This window comes from Tinamus guttatus, unplaced genomic scaffold (genome assembly GCF_059628265.1).
Source record: "Tinamus guttatus ecotype Peru unplaced genomic scaffold, ASM5962826v1 Tinamus_guttatus_pri_ptg000194l, whole genome shotgun sequence".
NCBI classification, from domain to species: domain Eukaryota; kingdom Metazoa; phylum Chordata; class Aves; order Tinamiformes; family Tinamidae; genus Tinamus; species Tinamus guttatus.
Window position 1 is genome coordinate 821,446 of NW_028288728.1, and position 13,062 is coordinate 834,507.

The window sequence follows — 13,062 nt, forward strand, 5'->3', positions numbered from 1 at the left end:
TTCCAATTTTGAGATTTTTTTTTTAGCAGAGAAATGTCCCTCTGTATAAGCAAACACCCTTTTTTGTTGTTTTTTTTTTTTTTTATGATGATGAATGGATTTGAAACAGCAGTGGAAATGCTTGTGAAAATGTCTTCTTCCAGCCCCGAGGGTGCTCTAGGATTCAGGGAGACTCTTCAGAGCAGGATCAGGCCGAGTTTCTGTCCTGCCTCCGTGTCTGCGTGGAAGAGGGAGCTGGACTGCGGCAGCGCGGAGGATCCCGCGGCTCCGGCGGCACCGGCCCTGGCTCCGGCTTGGTCACAGCTCCACGGAGGTGCCGCTCCGGGCCTGGGAAGCGCGAGTGGGCGCTGAGAGCACGAGAACTGCAACCGTCTGCATCGCTGCCTCCCTCGGCCAGCACGAGCCGCCCCGGATGCGTCTGTGGGGAGGTGGGATGTCCTGTCTGGTGGAAGATGCGGCAGGATGCGGCGTTCCCGTGGGAGCAGCGCGGCTGGAAGGTAACTCCAAGGCCTTGCTCCGTGCCGGGATGGTCCGTGCTGCCGTGTGGGGGAATGGGGCTTCCTCCCTGCACCCCCCGGGATGGCACAGAGCCCCGTGGGGAGCAGCCCCCTGCGGTGCCACCTCCGTGCCAAGGACCCGCCGCAGCCCCGGGGACGGGACCACGCGCCCTCGCAGGCTGCTGCTCTCCCCTCCGCTCCACGTTCTCTACCTCCAGGCTGCAGAAAGAGCGTTCACCCCACGGGTTGTGTTTTGTCCTTCTTTGCAAACAGTCCAAGATTCCTGGAATAGCTACTATGGACTATTCCGCAGGGCTCCTCTTTTTCCATGGCTTGATGTCTGAAATGGCACGTGGGAAGTTGCTTTTAAATGAGGTTCAAGTTTTATTTTGGTCACTTAAATGATGTTTACCGGTAAAAAAAGGTTCCACGTTGCAGTGAAGGCTCCTTCCATCCCTAGATTGGCTGGATTTGGAGCTCCAGGGGAGAGTTTTTGCTCTTGTGTTTTCCCATATGAGAAGGAAGGTCTCCAGGAGCCGCCGTGGGCAGCTCGTCCCGTGGTGGGTGCCCGTGGCAGGGGTTGGGGGCTGCCTTTTACCCAAGTCCGGGAGAGCCCCCCGGGCCTGAGAAGGACCCAGGTGGCTCCTGGTGGCCTTTGCTTCCTGCAGGGAGCTGTCCCCGATGGGGATCGGGTCCTGCTCCGCATCGGGTCTATACGGTCTTGCCCCATAAGGCCATCAGCCGCCCATCGTGCCAAAATTCAATCATCAGGGATGGAAAAGGGAGCGTAGATGCAGGAGCCGGCTGTGCTGTGGAGTCCTCCGCTAGTTCTGATTCCCAGTCTGAGATTTCTTTTTTTTTTTTTTTTCCCCCCTCTCCTCGCTGCTCCATGGAGGGGTTCCAGCATTGCTCTCTCTCCCCGGAGTGTTTTCTCTGTATTCTTTGTAATTTTTAATTAATGTATGTATTCTTTGTGTCCTACTGTAAATAAATCTGCCATTGTCCTGTTGTCCTGCTCTCCCGGGGTTTCTCCAGCCGCCTTTGGTGAGTTCTCACATAACTGCCTCGGGTTTTGAGCGCCCACGTGCTCCTTGCCCCGTCGCTGCGGTTAGAAGCAGCCCGGGGTCCCCACGGACCCGTTTTCCCCAGTGGCCGTCACTGAGGGATGCAGTTGGCTTTCCCGGTGGGTGGCATGTCCTGGGCATGGCCACGTGCTGTAATTAAGATGCCACCAACCAAGTGGCACTTTGCTTCTCGTGTCACGGGTTGTGGAGGAGGCTGCTCAGGCAGCCCCTTCTCGCAGGAGAACCGCGCGCTCTGGCTTGCGGAGCACGCGGGGATGGAGCATCGTCACTGGCAGGTGACACCGGGGCGGCGCTGTCCCTGCGCCCCCTCCCCAGGGCTGGGGGGCCCTGGGGCTGCCCCGGGCAATGCAGCCACTTTCCCTCGCAGAAGCAGTGGGGAAGGGGGTCCCTGATTCCCTTCTGCGTTTATTTAAAACGATCGTGTCCCCCCCGCAAGAAGACACTTGGGGCAGATAATTCAAATGCTTTTTATTAAACAACTTTGTTGTAAAAAATGCTTTCAATTTGAACTCCATTTTGTAAAGCAATGCAAAAAAACCTAGAGATGAACTGTGTATTTCCTAATGGCACTTGAGTTTTTTACAGTCTAGAAAACTTCTTATAAAGCCCCCCGCCCCGAGTATCTCATTAAAAGAGGTTATTTGCTGTGTGTAAAAGTGCTAGGTTTGTTTTTAGATTTTTTTTTTTTTAAAAAGGCAAGGTTTAACCCCAGGTTTGGCCTTGAGCGTGAGCCCCATCCGGCCCCGCTCCCCGGAGTGGCGCCCGTGGGACTCGGGCCCGGCTGCGGAGCCGCCCGTGGCTCTTCCTCCAGCAGCAGTTCCGGAGCGGGGCTGCCCGGAGCTCCCTGCCCGGCCGGCAGCCCCGTCCTCCTCTTTGGTTGAACAGCCTCGGTCAGGGGGGATGCAGCAGCACTGCGAGAGCAGCGGCTCTTCCTGCGCCCGATTTTGGCGGCCACGTGGAAGGTTTCCTGCCTGAGCGGCCTCCCTGGAGCTCCGGAGGCCTCGGCGGAGGCTGCTCCAAGGGCTGCGTGGAGGAGGCCGCTGTGGAAGCGCCTGGGCGGGAGCTGCGACCTCTCCAGGTGGGTGCAACCACCGGCTGCGGCGGCACCAGGAAGGATTCCTGGAAATGCCGGGTATCCACCTGGGAAGCGCAGGTGCCCTGGCAGCGGGACACAGTGCAGGGGAGCCCAGCGGAGGCCGCGGCTGGGGGGGCTGCCCGGGCCAGGGCTCACACGGACGGTGTCGCCGGGACCCTGCCGAGGGCTCCGCATGGTCAATCCCTGTCTTGGGAGGATGCGGAAAAGATACCGGCCCCGGGCCTTGGGCCTCTGTTTGAAGAGCGCTGTCACCTTCACCCACTGCTCACTACGGTCCCCCTGTCTTCATCTCATGACAGAAAGCCTTGCTCTTTCAGGTATTTTTGGTGTTTTTAGGCCCTTTCTGTGACAAAGCTACTTCCTTTTTCCATCCCATAACAAGCGTAAGGGGATGCTGCTGCCTCGTGCACAAGTGTCACAAACATACACAGCTTTTCAGACTGTTAAGCATCGTTCTCACAACACAATAAGTTTAACATTATCCTTCATCTGCAATTGCATGAGCAAGGACTCGTCTCAGATGATTTATAATCCTTTTATAATAATTTATTGAAGTTCAGTGCGCATTTCCTAATGGATTCTGAAGGGTGCAGCTCCTTCAAAACGTTCTCGTACGAACTAGCCAAAACTTTCCAGTAACCACACAAAATAACCTCTTGTGCGAGTGAAGTGCTCGGTGCTGGGCACTGAGGCAGTCTCACTAGTTCTAGAGTGGCTGGGAAACACCCGCAAAGCCCAGGCCCATGTGGCGCTCGGGGCTGGTGCCCACAGGCACCCGCGGAGCTGCCGGCCCTGCTTGGAGCAATCCTTGAATTCCCGACTGCGCCCACAGCCTGCTCGGGAGAACGGCTGCAGAAAGCAAATCACACGTGCAAGTGGTAGTGAACTGAATTCCGTTTATTCTTTGACAGGCTACTGGGAGGGAAGAGATGTCTGGCTCTACATTTAGCTGCCGCTGCTAAAGAAATTCCAATGGTGACAGCCGGTCAGAGTACAACGCGGGCACAACGCGAGAAAGCTGAATGTTGTGGAAAGGAAGGGAAAGATGTAGGATGGCATTGCATAAATCCCACACATCTTCATCTGCTGGAAGCGATCGGTTCTGACCACTTATTTCTCAAAAACACAAAAAAAAAAAAAAAAAAAAGAAATCTCTCAGCTGAAGATGGGTAAGGCTGGCGAACGCGATGACATGGGGAAGCTCTTTACTTTGCAAAGAGAAAAGCACTAGATTGAGGTATTCAGTGGTGGCAAGCAGGAGACGAGCTGAGGTGCCCTGCTTACCTGTCCTGTGTAGAGAACAAGGCACTCGTTGGGCTTGGAAAGGCAACGCTGGAAGTGGAGCAAAGGAAGTACTGCATTCAACTCGGGGAGCTCATTGCCACAGGATATTGTTGAGGTAAATAAATCTTATATTACATTTTGATACAAAAGTATTATTTGCAGCATTGCTGGCTAACCTAAAACAACTGATCTATGTTTTGGAGAATCAATGGATCACTAAATAGTCATTCTGGGAAGAATCACTAAGCTAAATTAAAAATAAACTTCTCGAGTAAAACGGAAGGGGGGGACAAGCGCGTGAAGAGCCGCAGCGGCCGTCGCGCCGCGGGGCCGCCGGCATGGCAGGAGGACGCGGAAACCCGACGGGATGCGGCTGCGGGGAGGAGGGACGACGGGCTCCGGCTTCACCGAAGGAGCTGAGATAACAGAGTAGAGGTAGACTTTGCATTTTCTGCATTTATGGAGAACAATATTGATAGATTTCCTGGTTTATATTGGCCTATGCTGATTCCTCTGTGCTGAGGTATGAGTATCTGCGTGCCTGTGCTCGCAAACGTGCACGAAGGCACAGCAACATTGACCTCCATGCTACTGCCTTGAGTACAAGCGCCCAGGAAAGGGAGGCAGCAATTTCAGCAGGTGCTAAACGGCACGAGCAGCTCGGGCCACCTCCTGCTCCGGCGCTCGGTGGGTAAAACACCCATTAAAACCCACGAGAGAACTGAAGAGGGGGCCCAGGGAGCGAGGGAGGCAGAAATTTCAGCTCGGGAGGCAAAGCTTGAAGAAAGAGAGAACAGAAAGGCCTGGGGCCCCAAATCTTGAGTGAAAAGGCAACTGCGTGTCCAAGCCCTCCGCTTTTGTTAGAACTATTAGTGTTGGGGAAAACGTTTCAAATACAGTGGCAAAGTGTAAGTGAACCTGGCACCAATTATTTTCTCCTGATTCCTGGATGTCATCAGCCTAGAACGGAGGTTAAAATGAACCTCCTGAGCTTAGCCGAACGGTACTGACCTCACTGCACGGTGCAAAGGAGCAGCCCTGGCAGCGCGCGCTCCGCTGCGGCTCCCGACGCGGCGCTGGGGTCCTCGTCCCGGCCGCTCCAGCCCCGGCTCCTCACGCGGCTCCGGCGCCGCTGCGGGCTCGGAAGGGCCGCGCGACCCGTCGGCTCCATCCCCACACGAGCCGAGCTGCGAGAGCTGCTCCCGCCTCTCGATGCACAGGGATACACAGAGGGAATATGCAAGAAACTGCCAAAAACAGCGGCAGGGCTGAAACGGTCCAAAAAAGCAGTGTATTTCCCCATGGGGGAAGAATGTGAAAGTGAAGAGAAATCAGTGCAACCTGACTTCGTTGTGTAAACAGTGTTCTAGCCACACCAGATAGAAAACCAGTGTATTCTGGTGCCTCCTATTTTTGTAGGGGTGGGAACAGATTTGTGTTGTGTAAACAATGTTCACTGTAATGAGTTTAACCTAATGGCTCCGTAAAGAAAAACGAGGTGCTGCGTCTGAATTTGCTGCGTAAACGGTCTAGCTCCTTAACACTGATGTGGAGTAGGCGGTACGGGGGGAGTTAGCTGCGCTGGGCGAGAGGACGAGAGGTAGCGGGGAAGGGCGGCCTCCTCCCCGACGCTTCGTACAGAGCCGTGTCCTTCCTCCTCCCTCTCCTCCGTGGGGAGGTTTCCATTATTTTGCCAGAATTGCAGTGTGATACAGCATGAAATGGAAGTTGGACTCTTCACAAGCTTAGCCCAAGGTGAGAGTCTCAACTCCTTCTCAGGGTCAGGCCCTTGCCCGAGGGGAACACAGCTCCAGCATCCCGGGAAGGTCAGTGCTAAGTGTGGCTCTTGATTCACAGATTAAAAATTAGATAAAATATATCCAGTCTATTAGCTGAAATCTTTTCACTGTACAGGACTGGGACTTGCCCGGGGGTATCTGCTGTTCCAGTCTACAAGTGCTCCCTGCAGCGCTCAGAAACCTCCCGTGCGGATCAGCGGGGAGAGCTCTCGCGCCCCGAGGGAAGGAGGAGTTGTGCGTTTTTAAGGCTCTCCACAAAAGGTGGCTGAAAGATCTGTTCTCCAGTGCTACTTTTCAGCTTATTGGAATGCCTGGTGGAAACGTGGCAGTGTGGTTGTGCTCAGGCTGGAGGTGAAAACGGGGGGCAATGAATGAAGGGGACCAAAGTTCAGTGAGGCCCCAGTTCCAGGAGCTTCTTGAGGTTGATGTTGCAAAGTGGAAAGCAGTGGCTGTGTCTCCCCCTGCGAGTAGCCCATGACCAATCCCCCTGAAGACACGGGCGGATTGCAAGGAGGAAGATTTAGGGGGAGGAAGCCGAGAAGATGAGAGAAGTCCATGTTAGCAGCACAGAGAGCCTCGGAAAGGTTAGCGGGGCTCTTGGAAAGCAGAGCCTCATCCAGAGCGGGCGGCTGAGGCGAAGAGGACTGAGGCTCACCAGCTGAGAGAGACAGGCTGCCAGGGAAGTCTGACAGGAAGCTGTCCACCTCGACTTTGGGTAGTTTCTCAGGCAAATATGAGGTAGATCCAAGCTGATACTTTGGAGGAGGTTGCGGTGGGGAGGAGATGGGAGAAGAAGACTCCAGAGGATAGCTCATTCCCATGGGAAGAGAGTTAGGAACCAAAGAATGGGGCATCCCTGAGCTGGGCATGGTTTGCAGGTGTGTGCCGTACATGCCCACGGGCAACATGCCAGGGAAGCTCTTACCACCCATCATGTCTCTGGATGCCATACACAGGACCGGACTCAACTCCTCCTTCACGGCTACAGAGGAGCCGCAGCTGAGGAGACCCAACATGTCCACAGGCTCCGTCTTGATCTTGAGCAGCTCCTGCGAGTGGCTCTTCTTCATGTGCCGGGTGAGGTGGTCCTTGCGCCCGAACCGCTGGGCGCAGTACTGGCACAGGAAGTCCTTCCGCCCCGTGTGCACCACCAAGTGTCTCCGCACGTCCTTGCGCGTGTAGAAGCGCCGGTCGCAGTGGTCGCACGGGTGCTTCTTCTCCTTGGCTCCGCCGGAGGCGCGCCGGGAATGAGCCTTGAGGTGCTCCAGCAGGACCTGGGTGCTTTCGAAGGTCTGCAGGCAAACCTTGCAGCTGAGGTCGCCGCTGGCGGCCGCGTGCATGGCCAGGTGCCGCCTGAAGCCCAGCTTCGTGTTGTAGTTCTTGCCGCACTCGGGACAGTGCAGGGCCTCCTTGTTGGGGTCGTGGGTCTGCAGGTGGTTGCGCAGGTGGTCTTTGCGGTGGAACATCTTCTCGCAGTACATGCACTGATGAGGCTTCTGGGCAGAGTGCGTGGCCATGTGCCTTTTGGGAGGAAGCGGGAGAGTTTAGCCCAGAGTCCAGCCCCCTGGAGAACACACGCTGCTTTCTCAAGATTCCACTGGGCTCTGCACTTAAGGGCACCAAACCCCCAGCTGGAACTGGAGTGTGACTAAAAAGCTGCTGCACAGCCAAGCCAGGCAGTGGGGACTGCCCAGGCCCGGGAGCACAACGTGTCCCACAACAGCCACGAGTCCGAGTGGTGCCTGCCCTGCCCAGAACGTGTCACCCCTGCCCCGAGAGCTCCAGGCATCTACGAGCTGCTGTTCTCTCTGCTGAAACTGCCACAAGGGGAAATGACAAAGAGAACCCTGGTCGTTTATGACGAGAAATGCTCGTCCACGGGTGAGACCACCTCATTTCATCGAGAGGCATCAGGTTGTGGCAATGTCTGTTGACTACCACTGAGGACTGATCCCGCCTTGATACCTTTTTAATCTATGAAACCGTGGCTCATCCAGTCTTCACGTTCCTAATCATCTTAGAATATATTTTTCTACCGTATATTTCAATACACAAATGGAAGCTCTACTTCTTTATGCTAGAGCAATAGTTGCCATGGAAATGTTCCTGTGATTAAGGTTACAAAGGCAGGACCTACGTAATCTGAGTGCTATTCTTGCTTTTCAGGTTGTTTTTCACTTTATGCTTCAATTTCCTTCTTAGTAATACAGAAAATATCCTGAGCTCAGGATAAAATGTTATCTGAGGCCTTCTGGAAGGGGCTTACGCAGATGCCAAGTATGGTAATGTCTGGCACTCGGCTGCTTTGCTGGGTAACAAGGGCATTCCCCCTCCTCCACCTTCTCAGAAATTATATGAAAACCCATCAGGAGGGGTTTTCCCCACCCGGAGCAGGCAGAGCTGCTCTGCAGAGGCACCAGCCGTTACCTACCTGTACAGCTTGTACTTAGAAGCAAAGGCCTTGCCACAGTGCAGCTGAGGACAGTTGTACGGTCTCTGCTCAGCGTGAGAGAGCGTGTGAGCTCTCAGCTTGTCCACGTTAGGGAAGGAGGTCTCTGATATTTCACACTGGCATTTTCCCTGACTTGCGGTCTCTTCCCCTCTTGGCCTGGGGACTATTTTCCAGCCTGTCTCCTCCTCCTCCTGCTTTGCATCTTGAATCCAGTTGGGGACAGTGGGGAAAAATGCCGTCATGGCAGGTCTAGTAGAATGTGGCCATGTCCAGCAGAACTGGGGCCTGCGGGTGTCCGGCCGCGCCGCTGTCCGGGGCAGCCGCCAGCTGGGACCTCCTGCGGCCACCAAACGTCGCTACGAGCAGGACATCTCCATCTGCAACCACAGAGCAGTGGGGTTAGGACACGGCCTCTCGCACCCGCGCACAGACACACACGGGGGGTTCAACGAGCACTGCAACCACGCGACGGTGCCGTGTGGCCTGGGCACACACCAGGGACGCTGCCACCCCTTCGGCGTGTTTTGCAGAACAGGACATGGTTGTGTGACAGCAGACCGGCCGGAAAGGGCTTTGAACAGGGAGGTGCTGGATTTGAGCCTAACTCAGGTGTGTATCTACCCTCCATGGGAGATAAGTGCCAGCAGCAGGTGACGCATTCTGAGCACAGCAGGGATAATTTACTGCTGAGCAGAAAGACATTAAATCACTGCTCTAGCACAGTGCATGAGGTTCTTTTCTCCCTTAACTCCTGTTTCCCTTGGATTCCTCGAACAATTTCTGAATAACTTTTATTGTCACTATTAAGAGCCAGTGACACTTGCTGTATTGTTTTCTTTGGAAATATTGCAGGTGGGTGTCTCTCTGCAGCTCTAATTACCTCATCTCTCCCAGCTTTTTTGCAGATCTCTTTTCATCCCTTTTTTGCAGTAACTTTGAAGCTTATTCTCACCTGCTCTTGATCAATCTCCATGTGGGGTTCTCTTCTAGAGCTTTTCTGAGAAGCTAAGGTTCTCATGCAATTTGTTTTTTTCATCCACTCTACTCCAAACCTGGCGAGCTGGTAAAACTACCTCCTAGCAAACCAATCTGAATTACTGTACATGGGTCAACAGGATTGTGGATGAAAACCTGCTGCCATCAACAACACCACATCCTTTTTCAAGAAGCTAATAGATGCTACTTCTCTTCAGAGCATGATCAGTCACTGTGTTTTTTCTACTGCAGAGCAGATTCTACCTCTCAGGATTAGCAGATTTTCTACAGTAATGAATAAATATCTCTCTCATACTATCTCATCCACTCATACAGAAGGTGAAACTGTTTCCTCTCAACAAAGTATACCTCCTACAACCTCTTCATCTATGGGTACTCTCTGTTGGCTTTCCTATTGGTGAACATCCATATTAACCGCTGTTTGCAGGCTGGTCTTCAGTTGCGTTTGCCTTGTGAATAATATCATGCATTTTTATATGGTTCCACCAGCCCCAGTCACCACCCCTGGAAGGGGGTAGCTGGAATCAAAGGCTCGGAATGGATCTCCTGCCTTGCAGTTAGCTGCCTGAGAAACTCTCCTTAAAATAGCATCAAAGCCTCAAGCCCTGTCCTCCAGGATTGCTTCAGAGTGAGGAGCTTCCTGCCTGCACACCAACACGAGGGCCGTTGTGGGCAGGATGTGCAACTGCAAGGGAACAAACCTCACCACGAAGACAGCGCGCCGGAGCGCGTGAATAGCTGCAATGGCAACAGCTCCACAAACAAATCACGATACCTCCAATTGTTCCCTCGGGGTGGGCACACTGGGAAAGGGCATGATTCTAGGAAAATGTTTCACTAAACATGAGGTTTCAAAACGACCGTCAAGAGCAGAACTTGATTTTATGAGGACTCAGCCTTCTTGAGCAGAGCACAGCACGGAAAGGACTAAAACCGCGGAGATGTCACAGGGTGACGTGCTGGCTCCTTCTCCCTCTCAGGATGCAGGTGTCCCGGGCTTCAGAGCCATCCTGTTTTGTAGGCATCTAAGACTATGAATATTTCACCTCTGTATGAGATGGGTTCCAGAAAGGACAGAGGTTCTGTCTCCTGCTTCAGAGCTTTGTGGGCGTTCCAAGAGTCTCTTCCACTTTCGCCAGGTATTTGCTTCTTTCCCTTTGAACAAGCTCAGCCATCTGTTCCAGTTTCAAAGCCACCTAAAAAAAAAGACAAAGTTTGAATGTTGCTGTCTTTAATAATAATGCACATAAACTATCATTTTTTCAGAGCAGAAACCCAAATACCCACAAATGAGGTAAGAAATAATTTCCTTGTAATCAACTACTGTAAAATTTCACGAACCCTCCTTTAAAATTTTAAAGTCCTAGGAGGAAAAAGGGCTAACTGTTTGGGTCTGTTTCTAATTCTGAATACTTAATACAGGACGCTAGCAGCTGTGCAATAAGAAATACAGATGAGGAGCTTGCATAGTTTCAGTGCACTTCTATTGCAAACTGGTTCAGTTAAAAGTAATAGCATAAGAATAGGAACAGATCTTAAGATTAAAGTCGTAATTCATGCTTGGCTAATAAAATCTCTGCCTGATCTATATTTTCATTTTAAAACGATCTCAGCTCGTTTTTTTAATGCAACATTTTCCTAAAGAATGTTTCCAGTGTGCTCACTGTTGAGTGTAACTCCGCAGCCACCAAAGAGAAATAGTCACTTTTTATTTGGAACTCTTGGGTATACTTCATCTATACTTGTCCAGAGAGAGTCGTTTTGATCACAAATCTACACCAGCACAACAGGTTTGGCGCTAGTCCTTGAAAGTCCTTGAGAAATACTTCCAGCCCAGAAAACTCGAGAGCTCTCAGATCGGACGGTTCCGAACGTCCCAGCTCCAGGTCACTCTTTCCCCTGCAGCTCCCCAGAGGACAAGAGTTCGTCACGGTGAACAGAGAGCTGGAAAAAGTTTCACCCATCTGAATGCTGTGTTGCCATCAGCTGCCACTTAATATGAAATATTTTATGTCTTTATACGTCAGGTTTGTGCGAATTAAAGCTAGAACAAATCACATCAGGTGATGGAGCAGAGGCTGTGCATGGGATTCCAGCCGTTTCTCCTCAAACGGACAACGCTACAGTCTGAGCTAGCACAGAGCACACCCGGCCCAGGGAAGCACAAGCTGCGCTGAGGGTTTGTTCCAGGTCTGACCACGCTGCGAGGAGGGCTCCCGCACTGCCAGCGCACGCGGAAACCTGCTCTGGGACCAGTTAAAAATATCAGGAAAAGGTGCCTGGATCAACTCCCTGATCCGATGAAGAACAGGGATCTGCTCCTTTCAGCACAACAGGTGCAGCGCAGCAGGAAAGCTGCCGGGGGCTGGTTGTTGAGCCTGGTGTCGTGGAGCTGCAGTTTCTCTTTGCACAGAATCGAAACAGCCCTGGGGCTGGCAGAGGCCCCGGGCCCTCGGCTGCGGTGCTGCCCGAGCAGGCGGTGCCAGGCAGGTCCCGCGTGCCCGGCGCCGTCGTTCCCGCGTGCCGCAGCCCCGGCCAACGCGCTCCGGGCACCGCTGGAGCTTCCTGTGTTTCGCTTCACGCTGGCAGCCCTGTCGCTGCGCCGAGGAGCCTCCTGCAGCTCTGGCGCCTCCCGCACGTCTGTAAGAGCCCTGCGAGCCGCCGCCTCCCTCACGCGTGACACGAGTTTGTCCGTCCTTGGGGTGGCTGCTGAGTCTCGGTGTGGCCTGGCCAAGAAGCAGCCCCGGTGCTGCCCCTTCTCCTCCCGGGAGCTGCTGCTCAGCCCAGGGTTTGTGCTGGTGCGAGGGCTCCTGCGCTGCACAGTGCAGGTGCAGCCGTGTACAGCCACAGCCACGTACAGCTGTAGCTACGTCTAGCTGTAGCGGCGCACACCTATAGCGGTGTGCGGCCGTAGCTGCGTACGGCTGCAGTCGCGCACAGCCGCAGCTATGTACAGCCGTCGCCGTGTACAGCCGTCACCTCGCATAGCCGTAGCTGTGCACAGCTGTAGCTGTGTACAGCCATAGCCATGACCGCACACAGCCAGGCTCTATACAGCTGTAGCTGCGTACAGCCATAGCCGCGCTCAGCTGTAGCCGCGCACAGCTCTACCTGCACAGCTGTAGCCGCGCACAGCTCTACCTGTAGCTCTGCACAGCTGTAGCCACACACAGCCATAGCTGAGTACAGCTCTACCTGCACAGCCGCAGCCGCGCACAGCTTCACTTGCACAGCCATAGCCACACACAGCCGTAGCTGTGCACAGCTCTACCTGTACAGCCGCAGCCGCGCACAGCTCTACCTGGCCGCGCCGCAGCCCTCCTCTCCCGCCGCCGGGCTCGTCCCCGCTCCGCGCGGTTCAGCCTGCAGCACCGACGGGGCAGCCCGGCCCGCGGCAACCACCGGCCCGGGCTGCCGCCCCCCGCTCACCGGGGCTGCCCGCGGCCCCGGCGCCGCTCGGACCCTCTTTCCGTCCCCCAAACAGCCACCCCAACACCCCAACACCCCCCATCCCGCCGCTCTCCCGCCGCCGGGGCTCGCCCGCACGGCCGCGACGGGGCGGCCCGGGCACCCGCAGCGGCCCCGGGGGGGTGAGAGCGGCGGTTCCGCACGTGCCCCCGCCCCTCCCCCCGTCTCCACGGCGCACCGCGGGGGGGGGTGGGGGCGGTCCCGGCCTCCGCCGCCGCCGCGCGGGGGAGGGGGGTCGGCGGGGGGTCGGCCCCGCCCCGCCCCGCACTCACCCGGTGCCCCCGGGCGCCGCCCGGCGCGGCGCGGGCTCGGGCTGCGCCCGCCGCGGCCCCATTGTGCGGGGCATTGTGGGAGCGGCGCCGCCCGCGCTCCCGCTTCCGCCGCG

The 13,062-nt window shown here is 55.0% G+C and overlaps 1 protein-coding gene across 1 annotated transcript; it reads right to left on the reverse strand.

Moving 5' to 3' along the window:
• Positions 1 to 5,975: 5,975 nt before the first annotated feature.
• PLAGL2 (PLAG1 like zinc finger 2) lies at positions 5,976 to 8,493 on the reverse strand. The gene is made up of 2 exons (XM_010221834.2): positions 8,193 to 8,493; positions 5,976 to 7,282 (listed from the first exon to the last, which is right to left on the reverse strand). The coding sequence occupies exons 1-2, from the start codon at positions 8,453 to 8,455 to the stop codon at positions 6,061 to 6,063; spliced, it is 1,485 nt and encodes a 494-aa protein (XP_010220136.1). The 5' UTR covers positions 8,456 to 8,493; the 3' UTR covers positions 5,976 to 6,060.
• Between the last annotated feature and the right edge of the window lie 4,569 nt (positions 8,494 to 13,062).

Coding starts and splice junctions, on each gene's coding strand:
- PLAGL2 (XM_010221834.2), bottom strand. CDS start 8,455: ATGACGGCATTTTTCCCCACTGTCCCCAACTGGATTCAAGATGCAAAG. Junction 7,283..8,192: donor TCTAAGTACAAGCTGTACAG/GTAGGTAACGGC, acceptor TCCTCCCAAAAG/GCACATGGCCACGCACTCTG.